This window comes from Anabrus simplex, chromosome 13 (genome assembly GCF_040414725.1).
Source record: "Anabrus simplex isolate iqAnaSimp1 chromosome 13, ASM4041472v1, whole genome shotgun sequence".
Classification (NCBI taxonomy): Eukaryota; Metazoa; Arthropoda; class Insecta; order Orthoptera; family Tettigoniidae; genus Anabrus; species Anabrus simplex.
Window position 1 is genome coordinate 54,814,537 of NC_090277.1, and position 22,526 is coordinate 54,837,062.

Here is a 22,526-nt window from a genome sequence, read left to right on the forward strand (position 1 = left end):
TCCTGATGGGGATTCGAACCCACGCCCTTCCGGGAATTATATTAATAATAATAATAATAATAATAATAATAATAATAATAATAATATTGAAAAAATGAAAAACCTACAACCTGTTTTCCAGTCATTGACCGGGTCAGGGATGTAATGAATGAACTATATATAGGCTATTAGTACAATGGGGTCGCCACTCCCAAGGTGATTTATTAACGTCTGATAGATGAAATGAAATGTCGTATGGCTTTTAGTGCCGGGATATCCCAGGACGGGTTCGGCTCGCCAGGTGCAGGTCTTTTCATTTGACTCCGGTAGGCGACCTGCGCGTCGTGATGAGGATGAAATGATGATGAAGACAACACATACACCCAGCCCCCGTGCCATTGGAATTAACCAATTAAGGTTAAAATCCCTGACCCGGCCGGGAATCGAACCCGGGACCCTCTGAACCGAAGGCCAGTACGCTGACCGTTCAGCCAACGAGTCGGACACGACTGATAGATGCTCATAATGGAGAGTGTTGCTGGAATGAAAGATGACAGGGAAAACCGGAGTACCTGGAGGAAAACCTGCCCCGCCTCCGCTTTGTCCAGCACAAATCTCACATGGAGTGACCGGGATTTGAACCACGGTATCCAGCGGTGAGAGGTCGACGCGCTGCCGCCTGAGCCGCGGAGGCTTTTACTACGGCTACCTATTCTCAGCAATAATCTACCTTTAGCCCTAAGAAGATCAGAAGCACTTTTAAAGGTATGGAAAAACATTCGACAGAATCCAGAACTACTCATTTACCAAGACATTGCACAAACAAAGCGACAACGCTTGAAATCAAGGAAACCACCGTGGCGCACAACAGTTAACCTTGAAAGATCTTCCTTCAGAGTTACCAGTTCATGGAAAATCCAGTGGAAGCAGTTTTCAGTAGTCAATTACATCAAGTTGAAGACCCTTCTAAGCGAATACATGGATCCGACCTTCCCAGACGTCAGTGGAGGATCATCAATCGGATCCGAACCGGAAAAGGAAAATGTGGATATCTGCTACATAATTGGGAATGGGATACCTCTGCAAAATATGACCGTGGTGTCTCCCTGCAGACTATCCACCGCATTGTCGCTGACTGCCCTCTTCGTGCTTTCAGAGGAACGATAACGGACATCATCATACGTCAGATGAAGCAATGGAATGGGTCAGAGAACTAGAATTGTAAGATTGTACGAGCTTGTCCATAAATTTTGTATATAAAATGTATATGTAAATAACTTTGATTCATCATACGATAAATAAATAAATAAATAAATAAATAAATAAATAAATAAATAAATAAATAAATAAATAATCCTGATAGATTAAATTATAAGAGAACTGCATGCAAATCTATATACGGTCTGATATATAATTATTTTCTAGTTTTAGGTGTGAGAGATGATATTAAAATTTAATATTTCTGGTCTCCCCAAAAAAAGAAAGTTTGAGAGGGCATGAAAGTTAGAGAATAGTGATTTTTTTTAAAAAAGTAATCACATCAATTGATTTACCAACCTGTATTTTCAGCAGTGTGAAGATCCAGGGACTTTTACAACAAGACCTATTGGCCACTTTGTCAGTAACATGCTTTTCTAGTTTTAAACATTTTAATACGATCTACTATGAATAATAAGGCTGAAATGAGCAAAGAAAATATTATTTTCTAAAAGCTTATTAGTTTTCTTACGAGTGATGCGTGTAACTAAAGAACAAAAAAAGATAACATCAGGCATAATTGAAATTTAGCTCTCTATTAAGTTAGTATTTTATTATTCCTAAAGTGCAGCCCCTTCCATGCACTACAATAACATATTATTAAGTTCATTGAATCTATCCAGCAACAATAGCGGCATCATTTTATACATTTACTGTTCTAGAGTTCTCAGAAATGATAATTCCCCTGAGCAAATCTTAACCTATATTAAAATTCCGAACCACATCATACGCTACTTTCGTAGGATTAATGATTTAATTTCTTTTGTCCATTTACTGTCATATGGCCTGTTTAAATGCCTTTTTTTTTTTTTAAATCGGTTTCGTCTTAGGTTCTCTCATATAACTGACCTAACAAAGACGTAAAATTGTAAAGATTTGATAGTAGATTTTGGTCTGTGTATTCCGCATTCAAGAAATATCCCGAACAATAGGACAAAGTATTCATCGAAGACAAAATAGTAACATTCGACAATGGACAATGATGTAATCAATAGCTATCTGATATTTCTTTAAAGGCTAACTGTACAATACTCTACTTTTATCCACAACTTCATATGTAAAATATGAGGATAAAAACCATTTTCATTTAAAAAAATTCATTGGTCTGTTGTGAATTACATAAAACATTGAAAAATAACCTAACTTATTGTGAGATAAGATTTGTTTATGAACGTATAAGCTAAATTTTAAAATTAATGCATCTACCTGTATATTTGCTAATTACTTTCATTAACTGTCATATTAAACATGTTACCCTGTTTATAACATAACCTTAAATTGTTGTGTATGATATTCAGTAGATATATTTATTATCCGAACATTATACACAGGATGGTCCGAAACAACGTAAACCTGGCGTACGAGTGTTAGAAGGTTGGTCATACTGATAAATAATTTGACAGAAAGTACTATCTGCGTCTCTCGAGAAGTCGCGGCAACTTGTAGCTACGGCACGAGTAACAGGAATACTACACTCTACTGTACGCTACAAACATTCCTTGTGACAGACAATGCGAACTCTCTCAAACAGATGCATGTTCACTATTAATTTGTTCAAAAGACTCAGGTCAGTGCTTTCCACCTTCGAAACAGACAGGCAGGAAGAAACCTGAAAGTAATTTGTGAAGTCACCGAATTGGAGCACTGTTTTACGCCCAAATACGTTGGAATTACCTTAGACAGGTCACTCATGTACCGACAGCATTGCCTAAACACCAAACACAATGTGTCAGCCCGTAACAACATCATTCGGAAACTTGTTGGTAGTAATTGGGATGCTGAACCTCAGGTGGTCCGTACTTCTGCCATGGCACTTTGCTTCTCCGCCGGTGAATATGAAACTGCGAGACTAATTACTGGATGTATAAAGTCAATTCCAGTTGACGAACTGTATTGTATGGCAGGAATGGCTCCTCCTGATATACACCGGAAGTAGCCACAAATGCCGAAAGGAAAAAATGTTCAAGAAAATGAGCTACATCCACTACACAGACACACTCCACCAAAGCCTAGATTGAAATCTAGGAGGAGCTTCCTACAGTCAACATCTCCACTAAATACATCTTCGAAGAAAGCCAGAGAAAAATTATGGGCAGCCAGAACAAGTCATCTTCAAACATGGACAAAACCAGCTGAATGCTTACTAACTGGACACAACTTGGACTGGATCACATGGAGATCCCTGAACAGGTGTTAGAAAGTCTAAGGACAACCTAGTGAAATGGGGATATTTCGATGTATCTCCACTATGTGAATGTGGAGACGTGCAGACTACCAAGCATCTGTGTCAGTGCTCGTGTTGTCCTGATTCTTGCAGTGAGGAGGATTTGCTCAAGGCACAAGGAAATGCAATCTCAGTTGCTCGTTTCTAGGCAAAGACTATTTAATACCATTTTGGTATATATGTGTATAAATTCCTTCTGTTTCATTGTTACTAAATTGTAATGTAAAAAAAAAGTGTTATTGTCTGCTTCTGACTCAAGTAAATAAATAAAAAATAAATAAATAAATAAAATTAATTTGTTCATGTGGAGTACTTATAATTGTAGTAGACTAAATATGCAACTAAAGCACAATTGCACTGCCACTTTGAAACTTCAGAACAGCACCTAATTTCGCAAGAGTAACTGTGGACGGAACAGATGTTTATTGTCAGGCCTTGAGACTTGAGACAGGCGCATGCGTGGCGGCCATGCTTACCCCTCGCACCTCTTACCCAGCAACCACGCGACTTCTCGTTAGATGACCATAGTAATTCGACATCTAGCCGTCGTGACTTTACCAGCTGCTGAACTTAGTTAATCAGATCGCTTGCGGACGATTTCAAATGGCTTTTACGACGTGGTGTGGCTAAATCTGCGCGTGGCTTATAACCAGCTTGAGAGTCATGTCAAGAAATCAGCATCAAATACAAAAGCACCCTGGGTTTCAGCCTAGTGTACTTGCGCTATCCTGTCAACACGGAGCTTCGTGTTTAAATCCTTCCCCTGGCAATAGTTTTACGTCTTCGATTGGTGCTCTCAAGCCGGCCTTCAGTAATCAACATTGAGTAGACCTGTTTCAATCAATCAATACTGATCTGCGTTTAGGGCAGTCGCCCAGGTGGCAGATTCCCTATCTGTTGCTTTCCTAGCCTTTTCCGAAATAATTTCAAAGAAATTGGAAATTTATTGAACATCTCCCTTGGTGAGTTATTCCAATCCCTAACTCCCCTTCCTATAAATGAATATTTGCCCCAGTTTGTCCTCTTGAATTCCAACTTTATCTTCATATCGTGATCTTTCCTACTTTTATGAACGCCATTCAAACCTATTCGTCTACTAATGTCATTCCACGCCATCTCTCCGCTGACAGCTCGGAACATACCACTTAGTCGAGCAGCTCTTCTTCTTTCTCTCAATTCTTCCCAACCCAAACATTGCAACATTTTTGTAACGCTACTCTTTTGTCGGAAATCACCCAGAACAAATCGAGCTGCTTTTCTTTGGATTTTTTCCAGTTCTTGAATCAGGTAATCCTGGTGAGGGTCCCATACACTGGAACCATACTCTAGTTGGGGTCTTACCAGAGACTTATATGCACTCTCCTTTACATCCTTACTACAACCCCTAGACACCCTCATAACCATGTGTAGAGATCGGTACCCTTTATTTACAATCCCATTTATGTGATTACCCCAGTGAAGATCTTTCCTTATATTAACACCTAGATACTTACAATGATCCCGAAAAGGAACTTTCACCCCATCAACGCACTAGAGGAAACGCAACACGATACTTGTTGTACTCCAACTTCGAAAAACTGTAATGAAGATAGGCTCAGCGGACAAAAAATTAGTCAACCTGTGCGCATGCACAGATGGATCGTAAAGCCTGTACATACGGCGCACACACATTGCCTTTACGTGAGCACAAGGCAGTAGCGATCAGTGAGACGTTGATGTTTCAAGCGGACAGTGTACATCGACATGGATAAATGTAAGGATGTAATAGAGTGGCAAAAAGGGGCAGTCTTGTTTGGCTGCGCCCATGGCCATACGTGTGTGAAGTTACTGGTTTCGTACCGGACTGTTCAACGTGTCTATAAGCAGTGGTGTACAACACGTGGCCACGAAACACGACGTCAGAATTGTGGTCGGAAAAAAATCCTGAATGAGAGGGTCCGGAGACGCGTTTAATGGCTTGTGAACCGAAATCGTTTCCAAACCCGACAGGAATTGCTGCAGTCAGTGAATGAAGGTCCATCCCAGGCTGTTAGCGAGGGAATATTCCGACGGGAACTGCATGCAATGAACATTTGGAATCGGTCACCTAGCAAGAGGCCGTTGCTCACACAGGCGCATAAAGCTGCGCATCTTCAATCAACGAACGTGGACAGTAGCTGTCTGGGGAAATGTAATGTGGTCTGATGAATCACGTTTTTGTTTGTATTCTAATGACGCAAGTCGTCAAGTGCACCGAAGGCCAAATGAAGCATTTCATCCTGGATGTGTGCAAGGTCATGTTCAAGCCGGAGGTGGGTCTATGATGTTTTGGGGGTGCTTTCCGCATGATGCATTGGGCCCGCTCACTGAGGCGACTACTAACATGAACAAGAACATTTATTTAAACATACTGATTGATCAGGTGTTGCCTTTCAGTCAACATCTGTTGATACCCCGAGTTTTGAAGATGACAACAGCAAAGACACATATATGACTGGTCTTATGAACACTCCACCAATGTATTACATCTCGGTTGGCCTGCAAAATCACCTGACTTGAACCCCCATTGAAAATCTATGGAACTTGTTGGAACAGCAGGTAAAACGCCAACGTCAGTATCCCCGCAATTTGGTGGAATTGCGAGTTCAAATCCCCAACGAGTGGCTTAACCTGGATGCGACGCACCTGCACAACCTTGTGGACTCAGTTCATAATTGAATTGCAGGCAGTTATCAAGTCCAGAGGCGGAGTTGAACTGTATTAAATGATGTTTGTAATGATTTCTCCAGGGGTGAGTAATGTTTGTCCGGTGAGCTTAGGATACGGTTGTATTCTTGAGAGTGCTAAACGTGCTTATCCCTATCTGAGAACTGCTGTTGGCTGTAGTTTATTTATTCATGCTGTATCATCGGCAACGTATTATATTTATATTTCGTGTTTTTATTTATTTTTGAAATACGGTGTAGGTTTAAGATTCATATTTAGTAAGTTTATAATTCACATTTAATTTTGCGTCATTAAGCACTTTAATCCTTGCTCATAAATCTGTACGAAGAACGAGTACTTTAGCTCGTCCTGTATAATAGGAAGGTAACAATCACAGGTAAAGATCTTACCAGCTCATTCCATACCTCCTATATACTACTTGAACGTAAAAAAAATCGTCGCAATATGAGGCACAGGTGAAGAAATGTTTGATTGAACGCGAACTAGACCGCGAAGCATCGTATTTTCCCTCGTGATCCTGGTGTATTTCTAACATTCTTCCAAAACAAACTTGCTACTCGCTTCAGGAAAGAATCTGTATTTCAGTAGTGAAGTTTGTTAATAAACTACTTACAAAAATTAAATGTAAATACTGAAACAAGTAAAATGAAATCAGAAAATAGTGCAGTGACATTTTCAGTAAGTTCAGTTTCGCCTTTTTTTTCTGGGCAGTAAAAAATGTCTATGAGCAAAACGAAATGAAATAGTCGGAATTATATTCGTTATCTGAAACATTTTAATGTCTTTTAGATTACCCGCAACATATATTTAGGGGTTATAGTAAGGATGTAAAAGAGAGGGTATATAAGTCTCTGGTAAGACCCCAACTAGAGTATGGTACCCTTGCCAGGATTACATGATACAAAAACTGGAAAAGATCAAAAGAAAAGCAGCTCGATTTGTTCTGGATGATTTCCGACAAAAGAGTAGCGTTACGAAATTGTTGCAAAGTTTGTGCTGGGAGGGATTGGGAGAAAGGAGACGAGCTGCTCGGCTAAGTGGTATGTTCCGAGCTGTCAGTGGAGCGATGGCGTGGAATGACATTAGTAGACGAATAAGTCTGAGAAGTGTCTTTAAAAGTAGGAAAAAATCACAATATGAAGATAAAGCTGGAATTCAAGAGGACAAATTGGTGTAAATATTCGTTTATAGGAAGGGGAAATGTTCAATAAATTTCCAATTCCTTTGCAATCATTTGAGCAAAGGCTAGGAAAAGAACAGATAGGGAATCTGCCACCTGGGCGACTGCCCTTGGAGATCAATAGTGATTGATTGAATATCCATCTAAATCCCACTAACTTAGGTCGTTCACACGCACCAGTCAGGACAAATTATTTTCGTATTCAATTATTAATCTGCGTTTGTTTAGTAAAACAGTGAACAATATGACAGTGGTTGTTTAACGGGGCTAAACAACGGGTTCAGTGGCCCTTGAGTTTCCTATTAAAATAATTTCAATTCAGGAGTCCCAATATGGTGAGATACTTTCAATTTTTTAAGTGAGAAGTTATGTTCTTTTTGTTCGCATTCAAAGTAAAACTGTAAGTCTTATGGGCACGAAGTCAATATCACTAGTCGCTTAAAACTAAACGTTACGGGCTTGCATAATCTATCTTGTGTCTGTAAGGCTACTGACAGGCCTTAATATCAGGTACATAATGTATTATTTTCTCTGTGTCTCCCTATTTAGGTATGACACACTTAAAACCCTGCCTTTCATCAAAGATTCTGAAGATTGAACATATAGCTTTCATGACTGCTTTGTAATTTAAATAAATATTTCAGCTTGTTTTAGGTCATGTTGATTGCATACGGTACACGGTGAAGAGTTGTAAAGTATAGGACAAGAATGGTCAACCAAACCTTTCCGACTTCGCGTTGGATCATGTACCTATTGAGCTGTTGTTTTGTTGTGTCTGATTGGTCATTTTTGTGCTGTACTTGACATCTCTTCGGCGTGTACTGTATACAGAATGGTCATAAACAACATGAATCAGGTATATGAGCGTTAAAGATCTGTTCATTCTTATACATTATTAAAAAAATATAATTCGATATCTGGTGCCATTGTCATTTTATCCAGGGTTGAATAAGGATTGGACGAAATAATTATACAATAAGACATGTGTGTTGTGTGGCGAGGCGAGAGAAGATTTCCACCTGCTGAAAATGTGTAAGTGAAAATAAAATTTCTGAACGAGTGTGAGTTATCCTTGTTTGTCCACGAAGGGAATGATCATAGAGTTATGTGTTATTTGATGAACGAATGGAAGTCGAATAGTAGACTAATTTAAGCAGATTTTTTTATGTTATTGAAAAGTTGTGTATAGTTAGGCTGAAAGACAAGTAAATGGTGTAATAAATAAGGGATACGTCCGCTTCTGAAGTGTAGTGGTTAGTGTGATTAACTGCCCCCCCCCCCCGCAGAGGCCCGGGTACGATTCCCGGCTCTGCCACGAAATTTGACAAGTGGTACGAGGGCTGGAACGGGGTCCACTCAGCCTCGTAAAGTCAAGTGAATAGAGAAGGGTTCGATTCCCGCTTCAGCCACCCTCGAAGGGTTTTCCGTGGTTTCCCAGTTCTCCTGGAACCTAACTTAAGGTCAGGCCGCTTCCTTCCCTCTTCCTTGTCTATCCCTTCCAATCCTCCCTTCCCGCACAAGGCCCCTGTTCAGCATAGCAGGTGAGGCCGCCTGAACGAGGTATTGGTCCTCCTTCCTGGTTGTATCACGCGACCCAAAGTCTCATACTCCAGGACACTGCCCTTGAGGCGGTAGAGGTAGGAACCCTCGCTGAGTCCCAGGGAGAAATAAACCAACCCTCAAGGGTAAACGGATTAAGAAAGAAAGAAAGAAAAGGGACACACCAGCTCAGCACAGTGTTGATAGAGGAACCCATTAGCTCCATTTTTTTAGGGCAGGTGAAAGTTAGGTGGTACGCGTGCGTAGGTGTCTGCATCCCGACATGATACGGTTCATCGTGGCTATCCATATGTCCAGATGGGGTCTCGTTTCGCGGAAGTACCCTTAGGGTTCCCCTTTTTAGCTAATGGTTTTCTCAGGATGTTCAGTGGATGAGAGAAAGAAGGAGTTGCCCCTCCAAGTCGCTGGAGTGTTTCGGAGGGAGGAGTAGAGAGAGGTGACACTCAGTCAAGCGTAAGCAAAATAGAACAAGACTAGAGTAAGCAGATTTCATTTTTATAGGGTGTGGTTTGTGATTATATTTTTGGAAGTCAATCTATTCTATTAGGAGGCAAGTGTGTAAGATTATGGGTAAAAATCCATTCATTCATTCATTAACATTGCTTTGCGGGTGAATTAAAATAGGCTTTGCGAGGCGGAGTTGCTAAATGCATATCAACAAACTTTGCATAGGAGAACCGTTGCATGGCGATATCGACAATGACCAGACTCGATGTCAGTCCATACCCACTGTACGCATGCTGATTTTCGAACATTTCGGTAAATGGCCGTTCGTCCAGCAGCTCCTGATGCTGAGAAATCAGCATCATACACAAACACAACGTGAGTTTCAGCCGGTATCCCGGCAGCGTGCTTGACATGGCGAAATCCTGTCAGCTAGAGGTTCGTGTTCACATCCGTCCCCCGGCAAAGATATTTAATGTTGAAAAAATTTCTTAGCAGACAAATTAGGGGCTCCTACACTACAAACAACGTAAAAACTAAGCAATTTCCTCAATTTAGCCGAAAGTTGAAGGGCTAAAGGACCCGAAAAGGTTTCAAATTGTGAGTCTTGGATAGCTCTATCAAACTAAAAAAATAAATTCAGAAAATCACTTCTAGCCTAAATGCAGTTCCGGAAAAGCAGCCTAAAGGGGCCCACAGACGTACAATATTATTGTGCAATATCGGGGTTTGTGCAATATAATTGACAGTATTTAATATTGAAGGGTTGTGCAATATATTGTACGAAATAAAAAAAGTTTGAAATATATTGCGCAAATCGCAAAATACTGTGTCGTGTTTTGGCAATATTTTGCAGCATCCCATCTTCCCGCCAGCTGGTATCAACAAGTGGGGGGGGGGGGTAGGGGGGAGAACGTTTATTTTATTTTGGAGTTTATCGACGTGTACCATGGTCTTCCGGCTCTATGGAACGTTAAGAGCAATGATTACAGTAATCGCGTTAGAAAAAGGCGAACAGAACGAGAGGTGCTTATTGAGAAATATCGCGAAAAAACAACCGAACACCGACAAGGAAGAATTTATTTTAAAAATCAGTTCTTTGCGTATAAACTTCCGGAAGGAAGTCAAGCGGCTTCGTGACGCAGAAAAGAGTGTTCACCAAACAGAATACCGGCATGGACTGACTATACATTTCCTCGCATATTGTATGTCTATGACCGCTTTGCACAATATATTGCACAACCATCAATATTATCTCAACACGATTATATTTATTGCACAAACCCGATTGGTGTGCAATAATATTGTACGTCTGTGGGCAGCTAACAATATATTGTACAATCCATTTTGCACAATAATATTGTACGTCTATGGACCCCTTAAAATAGCTTGTTTATTTACTCGTTTTAATTATTATTAAAATCCTAGGCAAATTAAGTTATTTACATCATTCTTTCTATAAAGTGTTCCTTGGTTCAATACCCTCAGACGTTTTTTGATTTTTTGAAAAATGCCCACACCGAATGTAGTTTTATGGCCTTAAGTGAAACTCTGCATTGACTTACATTAGCGCTCGTAGTGGTGCTTAAGTGAAACAAGGTATTGACTCACATTAGCGCTCGTAGTGGTGCTTAAGTGAAACAAGGTATTGACTCACATTAGCTCTCGTAGTGGTGCTTAAGTGAAACAAGGTATTGACTCACATTAGCGCTCGTAGTGGTGCTTAAGTGAAACAAGGTATTGACTCACATTAGCTCTCGTAGTGGTGCTTAAGTGAAACAAGGTATTGACTCACATTAGCGCTCGTTGTGGTGCTTAAGTGAAACAAGGTATTGACTCACATTAGCTCTCGTAGTGGTGCTTACGTGAAACAAGGTATTGACTCACATTAGCGCTCGTTGTGGTGCTTAAGTGAAACAAGGTATTGACTCACATTAGCGCTCGTTGTGGTGCTTAAGTGAAACAAGGTATTGACTCACATTAGCGCTCGTTGTGGTGCTTAAGTGAAACAAGGTATTGACTCACATTACAGCTTGTAGTGGTAAAAAAAATGCTGATCTAATCGACCGGATAACAATGATTAAGAAGAAAAGAATTATAATTTTTAGGAATAAGTAAATAATGTATTCTCATACTTTTTTGTCCGACTCCTTAGCTGAATGATCAGCATTGAGGCCTTCGGTTCAGAAGGTCCCGGGTTCGATTCCCGCCGGGTCGGGGATTTTAATCGCGTCTGATTAATTCTTCTGGCTCGGAGACTGGGTGTTTGTCCAAACACTTTCCTCTTCATATTCAGACAACATACCACACTACTAACCCCTACAGAAACACGCAACAGTAATTACACCCCCCAATATAGAGTTGGCGTCAGGAAGGGCATCCTGCCGTAAAACAGGGTTAAAATCATGTGCGACTCGTGGGAAAGCGGTAGAAGAAGAAGAATATATTATCATACTTTATTATATTTTATTTACTTAAAATTCGTAGTCCATATCCCTAGGATGTTTTGCTTGCCTGGTCCACTCAAACCGCTCCTAAACCACGTACAGTTTAGCAACACCGCCTCGCCAAGCCACGAAGCGATCTGATTGGTTAACTTCAGCAGCTGATAAAATTGACAACGGCGTGAGATGTATGTCAACTCATATAAGTGAATATTTATTATAAGTGATCCCTTATTACTTAAGGGTTCCACTTAGGTATAAGTGCTGACTATGAATTCGGCCCTTAATTACTCGTAGAGAAAAGAGTGTTCACCAAACAGAATACCGGCATGGACTGACTATACATTTCCTCGCATATTGTATGTCTATGACCGCTTTGCACAATATATTGCACAACCATCAATATTATCTCAATACGATTATATTTATTGCACAAACCCGATTGGTGTGCAATAATATTGTACGTCTATGGACCCCTTAAAATAGCTTGTTTCTTTACTCGTTTTAATTATTATTAAAATCCTAGGCAAATTAAGTATTTAAAAAATTATTTATCAGTACGACCAACCCTTTAACACTAATATACCCAGTTCACGTTGTTACGACGATCTAATTAGCCGGAAGTTTCTTCACGTATTTCAAATTCTGCTTATTATTTATCTCCTAGATATTATGCAGTTATGGAAGGATTCAATGAACTTGTTACTAATCCCTTAATCAAGAAAAAATCAAAAAGTGATGATTTTTCACTCACTGGGGTGCGTGATGGTGATACGTAGTGGTGTAAGGATAGTACTGGTGGTACTGCCATACCTCGCTGCCTGCACCACCGTCCGTACCGTACGAGGAACTCAGCTGCTGATGATGGTGGTGGTGGTGATGTGGGTGCGGGGTGTGGTGGTGATGGGGGTGAGAGTGATGTGGTGTTGTTGTTGGTGGTGGATGGTGGTGGGGGTGGCAGTAAGATGACGATGCTGCTGCCGCCGCCGCCGCTTTGATTCCCGGACTACCGGTAGCAGCAGGAGAGACGGATACAGGTTCTGCTTTTGGACCACCACCGTTCCCTGTTCCACCTCCTGTGCTGCTCCATTTACAAGCCGTCGCGGTGGTGTCCGTCGCACTCATCGAGTTCATCTCTGCTAGAGATTTTAGTGGGTCTACCACCCCCACACCATTACTACTTGTCGCACTGTTGTTGTACTTCTTATTCACAGGACTTGTAGTACCTTGATGGACGTTGTATGGAGCAGTGTTGGTGCCGTTTGAAAGGGTCGTCACCACTGCAGCGTCTGAAGTGGAAGCATTCACTGAAGACGGAGGTGGAGACCTACTGGACGTCGAATGATTTAAGGTCGTAGTACCTCCACTCCCCCACATGAGTACTGTCTGCCGAGGGGTGTCTGAATTACTAGTCGGAGAAGGGGAGTAATGGTGAGGCAGAATAGCTGTCGGTGTCGGAGGTTGCACTTGGTGGTTTAAATGATGATTACTCAAATGATGTGAAGGAGGACTAGATGTTTGGAGCAGATTAACTTCCGTTTTGATATCCTCCAGTTTAGGTGTTATCAGTCCGTTTGTGGTAGCAGCTGACGGGGAAGATGATCCTACAGAATTAGACGAAGACATGCCATCCATGGACGGAGAGTGCTTTGTAGCTTTCACGGTCACTTTATTCATATCACCGATAACGGACGGTGATGAAGTCATTACTATCGGCTGTAAGGTTACCGCACTTGTCGGAGCTATTGCTGCAGGGGAGACAGAATACGGCGAGCTTACATCTAAACATTTAGTTCCCCCAGTTGCTACAACATACCCTCGACTTCCATCCACCACCGTGGTGTATTTGGATGTAGAGGTATCTACGAGCTGTTGACAAGAATACAGTTTATCGTCAGTGTTTTTGGAACTTAACTGGTGATGCATATGGTGGTGAGTTCCAGTAGCTGCAGGGGTTGTATCGTAAGTGGGGAGACTACATGTGCTAGCACGTGGGGACATGTCGAGAAATCCGTTGCTGACGTATGGGGTGGTCGCAGCTGCATGATGATAATCTGGGTAGTAAGTACCCAGAGGACGGTACTGATGGAACAAATTTTCGGTGGTGGCTGCCAGAAAACGATTGTCCAAAGCTGCAGCTGCTGGATACAGTGTTTGGTGAAAGTTGCCAGAATGTCCCATATAGGTGGTAAGGCCGTTATCTGCAGAGGTACTTGAGACAGCGCTGGTTGGGTAAGGGTTACTGTACATGTTGAGATTAGAATATGCCGCAGCGACGGCAGCAGCTGCTGCAGAAGAGGTGTCGGTTGCGGAGATGTAGTCGACGGCCGCCATGGTGTTGGGCATGGCTGTAGTAGGAGAGGCTGTACCACCCCCGTGATGCATCAGCTTCCGTTTTGTGCGGCAGGTCGACAAGAAGTCCCTCAGCTGTGTCTTGTACCTCCGGTTAACTCTCTGAGGAGTGGTGCTGCTTCCGGGCGAATGATGGCCGACACCTGAAGGGGAACCACTGTGATGCGTGGAGCCAACTACGAGCTGCTCAGAATCCGTGAAGTAGCTGTTGGTTAGCCCTGCATCCAAGTAGCTCACCTTGAAGTCCATGGTTCGTTTCCCCAGGAGATCTCTTCCTTCTTCCTCCCTGAGAAGAAAATAATAACTTAAATGAACAAGTAAGACATAATCACTCAGAAAGAATATTATGATAAGGCTGACTATTTAAAAAGTTAAGTTTCAATAAGGGAACAATAATTTAATTACGAATTACAAGATTGTGAACAACTGCAAAATGACCTCGATAATGGTGTGAGATGGACAGTAGGCAATGGTATGATGATAAACGTGGTTAAAAGTCAGGTTGTGAGTTTCACAAATAGGAAAAGTCCTCTCAGTTGATGGGGTGAAATTTCCTTTTGGAGATCATTGTAAGTATAAGGAAATCACAGTCTTATATCAGCTAGCGACAACTGCGAGACATGGTGGGAGTGGAACAATGGCAGGCGGCTATCGGGAGCTGGCAGAGGAGGTGGAAGTTAACTAGACGGAGGACGGCAAGTAATGATGGAAAGGGGAAGTTTGGAGAGAGACTTCTGGTGGTGGCGGTGATCGCGGTGCTGTTGGTGATAGAGGGGTGGGGGTGGAAATGAACCCCGGCCCGAATGGCAACTTGAATTGGGAGGATATAGAGAGAATTCGGGAGGTGATGAAGGAGAAAGCAATACGGAAAAGGTAATGGAGAAGCTGGAGGAATTGAGCAAGGGACAAGAAGAACTCAGAGATTGGGTGAAAAGGATTAAGGCAGAGGAGGAGACCAAGACAGGCAAACTTGAGAAAGAGATTCAGGGATTAAGAGAAAAAGTAACAAGTGTTGAAGAGAAAGTGGTGCTATTAAAGAGAGAGGTGGTGGGTTCAAGCCAGGAGAGGGTGAAGAAATGCCTTTTCATATATGGAGTTCAGGAAGAGGGGGCAGAATCGAAGATAAACATTATATATAAAGTAGTGGACATTATTCAAAAGAAAAAATGAAAATAAACTTCAGTGAGGTGGATATAGACGAAGTGGCAAGAGTAGGGAAAGTGAAGGGCAGGAGGCCGATAAAAGTGCAACTGATTTCTACAATAATGACGGACAACATAGTAAGAAATGCCAGCATCCTACAAGGAATGAAACTCTAGTATAAGGAAAGATCTTTATTGGGGTAATCACATAAATATGCTTGTAAATAAAGGGTACAGATCTCTGCACATGGTTATGAGGGTATTTAGGAGTTTAATAAGGATGCAAAGGAGAGGGTATATAAGTCTCTGGTAAAACCCCAACTAGAGTATGGTTCTACTGTATGGGACCCTCACCAGGATTACTTGATGCAAGAACTAGAAAAAATCCGAAGAAAAGCAGCTCGATTTTTTCTGGGTGATTTCCGACAAAAGAGTAGCGTTACAAAAATATTGCAAAGTTTGGGCTGGGAAGACTTGGGAGGAAGGAGACAAGCTGCTCGGCTAAGTGGTATGTTCCGAGCTGTCAGTGGAGATATGGTGTGGAATGCCATCAGTAAACGAATAAGTTTGAGTTGTGTCTTTAAAAGTAGGAACGATTACAATATGAAGATGAAGGTGGAATTCAAGAGGACAAATTGGGGTAAATATTCGTTTATAGGAAGGGGAGTTAGGGATTTGAATAACTTTCAAGGGAGATGTTCAATAAATTTCCAATTTCTTTGCAATCATTTAAGAAAAGGCTTGGAAAACAAAAGGTAGGGAATCTGCCACCTGGGGGACTGCCCTAAATGCAGATCAATAGTGATTGAATTTTGTTGAGTGATTGTAGATATATGTTGATGTTGAATCCCACTATTCGTTTTGATAGAGACATTGAGCAGGCGATTGAGGTTGACACAGAAAAAAGATGTATGTATGAATCACGCCTCCCATATTTAAGCGAATATCACAATATCCAACTTGAGCATTGGTCAGTTAGAGGATTGCTATTTAGTAGCAGGGGAGATACTACAAAATACACCCGGAACATTTTGAAAGCTTTCAACGACTCGTTAAGCATTCTGCACCGCCACCTTTGTATTTCGTAATTGTTAATCTAGGCCACTTTATGTGATAATCACCTATGAATGTGTTACATCCTGTAAAGCAGGAGTCCAAACAGTTTTATATTTATGCATACGAGTAGTTTATTTCTTTTCCTATTTGTAACATCACGTCTACTAGCATTTTTTGAAAATTCAGTATCCTTGTTGTTACACACAGTAAGTTTGCTGATTTTCTTGTGAAAATATATATTACTAGCAAATGTGCCCGTGCTTCGCTACTTTTTTTTTTTACATCGTATACGGATTTCTACATAAATTACTTTACACGCTGTAATTGAGATTTCGTTACATTTATTAAAGTGCAGACCTTCACTTCGAGATTCTCTACTCCTAAACGGTACATCATCTCAACAAACGGTTTGCGCTGTTAGACGCCCCCTTTATCGTTCTGCATATTTAATTCTAAAACATTTTCTTGTAGTCCCATACTTATGGGTTAAATTGAGTTCGAATCTTTGAATAGGGTGGCATCTGAGTACATTTTTAACACTCTACATTACTTTTGCATACTTAAATATAAGCTAGAATAATGAAAGTTGGTCCACATACGGCCCTCAATTGTGCCAATGTGCGCCATAAACTTTATGACTTTATGCTACAAACGCTGACATGTGCGTGTAAAAATCACAAAATTTACGAACAATCCAGAAATACAGCCAAATCTAACGTATAAAGGAGAGAGATAGACAAAGGGTCATAGAACCAAAGTTGTACATCACTCCAAATTGAACGGAGATTGTGCCATCCGTTTTGTGATAAGACTTACCGTTTAGCCAATAAATAGCTCAAAAGGAATGTCTGCACAGTCATTAAAATTGTCCCCCCCCCATATTTCGATATTTTTTGGGGTAAAAGTGAAAAATTTGAACATCTTGGAATGTTTTCGTCGGTTACAGGCTAAAAGCTATAATTTCGCTAAATTTCAATTTTCTAGCTCGTCTGGCAGATTGTAACGCCATCTTGGTTTTGGAAGAAGGGGATAAAAATGAGGAAAATCTGGAAGTTTTTAAAGCCCACGACACCTATAGGTTGTCGCTTTGGATAAATTATGCGAGTGCGTTCTTATGCTGAGCCCAAAATTTGAATCCCCCCCAGCGTGCCCCCTTCGGGGAATTTTGAGAATTTTCGCCTTTTCTAGGGATGCTGGGGCCACCAGCTTCTCCGTTACCAAATTTCAAATTTCTGGAAATGCCTCATTAATTTACGTCTATTTTCATTTTTATAGCTTTATATGTAGACCTCTCCAGACCGAATTGCTATTATATATATAGATATGACTTTACATTGTCAGCAAACAGCAGGCAGCTACAGTGATAACGAAGTTATGTCCTATAATATATAATTTTGGGGATGTTCGAACGTGTAGCTAGGATCGTCTTCAGAGCAATAATTTTATTGACAAATGTCACTCCATAGTAACCAGACTCAAGATAGAGACAGACATTTAGTTCATTCCAGGGTATCCAAAGTCAAGGAGAAAAATGTTGACGAGTTAACTATGTAGGGTAGCCATGATCTACTCAGCATATTATAACCGCCCCCTTTGTTAAAATTATTCGGGTGTTAATCAATTTCTATCGCCTCACGAAAGATGGCAAAGCAAAGCCAAGTCATCAGTTATCACTCTACAGTCCATGAAGGCCCTTGGAGGGGTGGAAGGTAAAGGCTTCCACTATCCGTAACCTCGGCACTTGATGGGGTAGAGTGGTTAGCTCTACGCCCGGCCATCTTCGCCCTCAGGAATTAACCTGGTACTCATTTTTGGTGTAGGCTGAGTAAATCTCAAAGCCATGTGCACCTCCGGAAGTGGAAATCTCGTTTCTTAAATTTTTCGACTTCCTGACGGGGAATCGAACCCACGTCCTTCTGGGTGAACCGAGCACCCCTTTACCGCCTCGGCCAGACAGCCCTTCCTCACAAATGAAACTAGGTATAAAATGTTTCTCTTTACAAATGGCAGATGCTGGATCAAAAACTATTTGATGGTCATCATGTATCTATGGTATGTATCTAGAATCATTCGTGAGGCGATAGAAATTGCTAAACACCGGAATAATATTATAATATGCAATGTTTGGATGTTAAGGGAAAAATATGTTTCTTTCTTGAGCACATTTTACCCGAAATCTGAAAGACTGCCCCTGTTTAAAGACATTTTATGTTGCATATAAATGCATATTTTGGCATATTTTTGTCATATTTTGCTCATATTCTTTCTTTCTTTCTTTCTTTCTTTCTTTCTTTCTTTCTTTCTTTTTTTCTTAATCTGCTTACCCTACAGGGTTGGTTTTTCCCTCGGACTCAGCGAGGGATCCGACATGTACTACGGAAAACCACTTCCAGGATGGCTGAGGTGGGAATCGAACCCACCTCTACCCAGTTGACCTCCCGAGGCTGAGTGGACCCCGTTCAAGCACTCGTACCACTTTTCAAATTTCGTGCCAGAGCCAGGAATCGAACTCGGGCCTCCAGGGGGTGGCAGCTAATCACACTAACCACCACAGAGGCGGACGATGTAAGTTCATTTTTGGTTATATTTTCAGCATTTTAAAAATAAATTCAGGCATTGTTCTTAACAAGGTACTTGTTATCTGCATCGAGTTTCAAACACAGTATTTCAAAGTATTGTATTAAATGTATTTTTCTTTCTTTTCCCGAAACAAATATGTAGCAGGTTTATGCGACATTATTCCGAGAAAGAAATGCTATACGATCGTATGCCGACAGATACCAAAAAGCATGCTATTACTTGTTTTTTTTAATAGGAAACCAGAGTGGAAACTGCGCTTTAGGGCTAAGGTACCGAATAAAGTATAATGTTTCAACGTACCTACTGTAGCTCTGTCAGTTTGTATAATCAAATGTGTCTGTTGTATTATCGCCAATCACTTTTTTTGAACGTTTAACATTGGTGATACTCTAATACTTGCTATATATACCTAAAATGTTTAAGGGGAGACGTGCACGAAAATCCATTGATTTTTCAAAATTCTTTGTAATTCGGACACTACAGTATTTGAGTCAGAATCATGAAACTTGGCACACATTTAAAATACATTGTTCGTAACTATTAATTCTAATCAGGTAACTTAGATGAAATATTTTACATTTTTTTTTTGAAATTTGAACTTTGATCCTATCGATGTACCTTTTTCTCAACAACGCTGAGGTAATGGACCTTGTAATTCCTTGTAGTGATTTCTAAGACCTTGATGATTTAATGCCTGCAGGCGTTTTTAATTTCATGCCTATTTCGATTTTTAAAAATAAATTAACTTTCAAAGTTGAAAAGTTCCCAAAAGAATACACATTTATGAACCACTGAAGATCATAAAATTACATTTTCGTAATTTCCTTGCAGGAAAATGTGTGACAGTGTTTAGCCTGCATGTCTATCATGTTTCAGGTTGATTCCTTCAGTACTTCATGAGAAAAAGGTATATATAAGTCCAGGAAATGACAATTGCATTTCACAACATGCAACCCAACACTGCACCTCTGAAATCCAAACAAACTTTCTGCGGTAATCGCCATGCTTGACCAACCGGAAATGATGCTTCGCTCCACGACCTTCTTCAATACTCCTAACTGTGATACCGTCAACTTCCTGACAAAACAGACGTTACGAGTTAAGCGAAAATGAAAAACAGCAATGCATGAAAAGGAAGACGTGTTACCTTTTGCAAAAATGTTAGGAATTTAAATGTATAAGTGCACTTAGGTACTGAATTCAACCGAATCCTTTCGCAAATTGATTCCCAAGCTAGTAATTGCAGCAAAAATCAAATCTTCATAGTTTTGTGGAATTTCGATCACTTCTCTCCTTAAGTAATATTTTACCTTTGTTAAAGTCATATTTAGCTAGTTTTAGCGCATATTTTGTACTTCTTTAGTTCATAAACTTCAGATTTCTAGTAATATGCCTTGTTTTACACGGTAATATATTTTTAATTGTAATTTTTAGCAATGCCACTGAGCATTCACAGGATTCACATTTCTTTTTAACGGCAGGCTTTTAATACAGACCTAGCTTCATTTATAAATGTAAATTTAAAACCCTTTGCGAATAACTTTGAAAATTAAAATTCTACACAGCTTTTGTTTATACAAATAATTAATTAAACCCTGGATTGTTAGGTAGTAATAGGTTAGAATGCAAACTAATTTGGTTATTAGGAAGTGTCGACTAGCCCGTTCTTTCGTAATGTAGTGAGGGTAAATTAAATTCTAGGGGGTTCTAATGGGCCAAGCCCCTAATATTTATGCAAAACGCATAGCATAACCGTTGTACAGGGTAGTTTGCATTCTAACCTATTACTGCATAAAAATCCAGGCTCTGTGAAATAATTAAATAATTAATAATTAATTTCACCAATAAAATTACAGGAAAGTTTTGGACAATCTTTTATTAAAAATGTTAAATATTTGGTTAATGTGTAGTATGACAGCGAATTTATGAAGAGAGAAACTCCTACTTAATGGGAAGAATCATCAATAGTATTTCTACTCCTATTTTAAAAGTTCCAATACGTCTCATAAAAATATAAATTATCATGATTATAATAATGAAGGGAGAGGGAAAAAGTTCAGAAAACTTGCCAATAACATTCTTTATTTTAGCCAATCTAATTAATCCTGACATAACCATCAAGGATTTTTTTCTTTTTGCGGTATTTCTCGTAAACGATAATGTGACTGCAGGTTACGTGTTCTTGGCTGCAAGGCAGGCGATATTAGTGGACCTATAAATGTCATGTTCTGAAAGCTATTAATACGGTACACCTTATCGGAATCTAGAAATAATGGAGCGATAATCACTCGTGCGAAACATAACAAGAAGAGTTGTGATCGTGAATGCTATGAATGCTCAGCGTTTCTGCCTGTATTGTTGTATAACATTTACTTCACACCACACGAAGTGTAAAAACCACAAGGTGATGAGTCTAATGGAAATACTGACTGTCCACTTTAAACCTCTGATCGTACTCAAGACGGAACACCACTAAGTTGCAGCAGCCGCACCCCTCATCCCCAGCTTATTTAAAGGACTATATTCAGTTCTGAGGAGGGGGCGAATGTGGTGGTTATTGTTAACCTGTTTCTGTTAGGTCATCAGCCCAGAGGCTGGTTGGATCCTCAAATAGCACTACCAAAGGCTATGCAGTTATAGGGAAACAGCAAAAACCAATGGCAGAGCCCAAATGAGGCGTACTAGGCAAGATGAGGAGTGAGGTAGTTTGCCATTGCTTTCCTCGCTGGGCCATAATGTGCCACTGCAGAACGACTGACCCTATGAGCAACACCTTTCATACTCAGACACTATTTGTGCTCTGAATGTCATTATTTAGCACCACCCATATCCCAGCAACTGCCATATTGTCACAGCCATGGATGAGACTGGGACTTCAGAGGAAGCTACACTTTGCTTTGCTCTGGCCTGTGCCAAGAGACGGATACAACTTAAAGGTAAATCGTCATTTCTGTTATTTAACACAGGGTGGATACAGATCTGATCGCTAGATAGTGTTCGCGCTATCATGCCAAAGAATAAAATAATAAGACATTAAAAAGCTCCATGGCTAAATGGTCAGCATAAGTTACCAACTTTCGATTTAGAAGGCTCTGTGTTCTCCCACTGTGGGTGGGGACGGTGGAATAACACCCGCGGTACTGTCGTAAGAGGCGACTAAAAGGGGCCCTAGGGTCCCTCAACTTGGGAGCGTGGGTTGGCGTCCACGGGGCCCTTAGCTAAGTCCTGGAATTGCTTCCACTTACTTGTGCCAGGCTCCTCACCTTCATCTATCCCATCAAACCCAACTCTTGTTATTTTTCGACCCCGACGGTATTAGAACACTTGAGGGCTAGGGAGTCTTTCATTTTCACGCTCTTCGTGACCATTAACTTTCTCTGGCTGATACTATTTTACGAAGTGTTGGATCCATTCCATTTTTTCTCTCTCATTAGTTTTAATAGAGGATGGTTGCCTAGTTGTACTTCCCCTTAAAACAGTAATGACCACAACCACCGGCTCTGTGTTCGATTCCTGGCGAGATTGGAGGAGTTTAATTCTGTATGTTTAATTGCTTTCGCTCGATACATTGCTTTAGGTCTATTCGCTGTATGTAACACCCC

At 40.6% G+C, this 22,526-nt stretch overlaps 1 protein-coding gene across 1 annotated transcript in view; it reads right to left on the reverse strand.

Moving 5' to 3' along the window:
• The window catches only part of ss (spineless), a 770,665-nt gene that overhangs the window by 18,529 nt on the left and 729,610 nt on the right, over positions 1–22,526 (reverse strand). Inside the window, exon 9 of the mRNA XM_067157402.2 lies at positions 12,549–14,432. Within this exon, the coding sequence (XP_067013503.2) occupies positions 12,549–14,432 (1,884 nt within the window). The remainder of the gene's footprint in view (positions 1–12,548; positions 14,433–22,526) is intronic.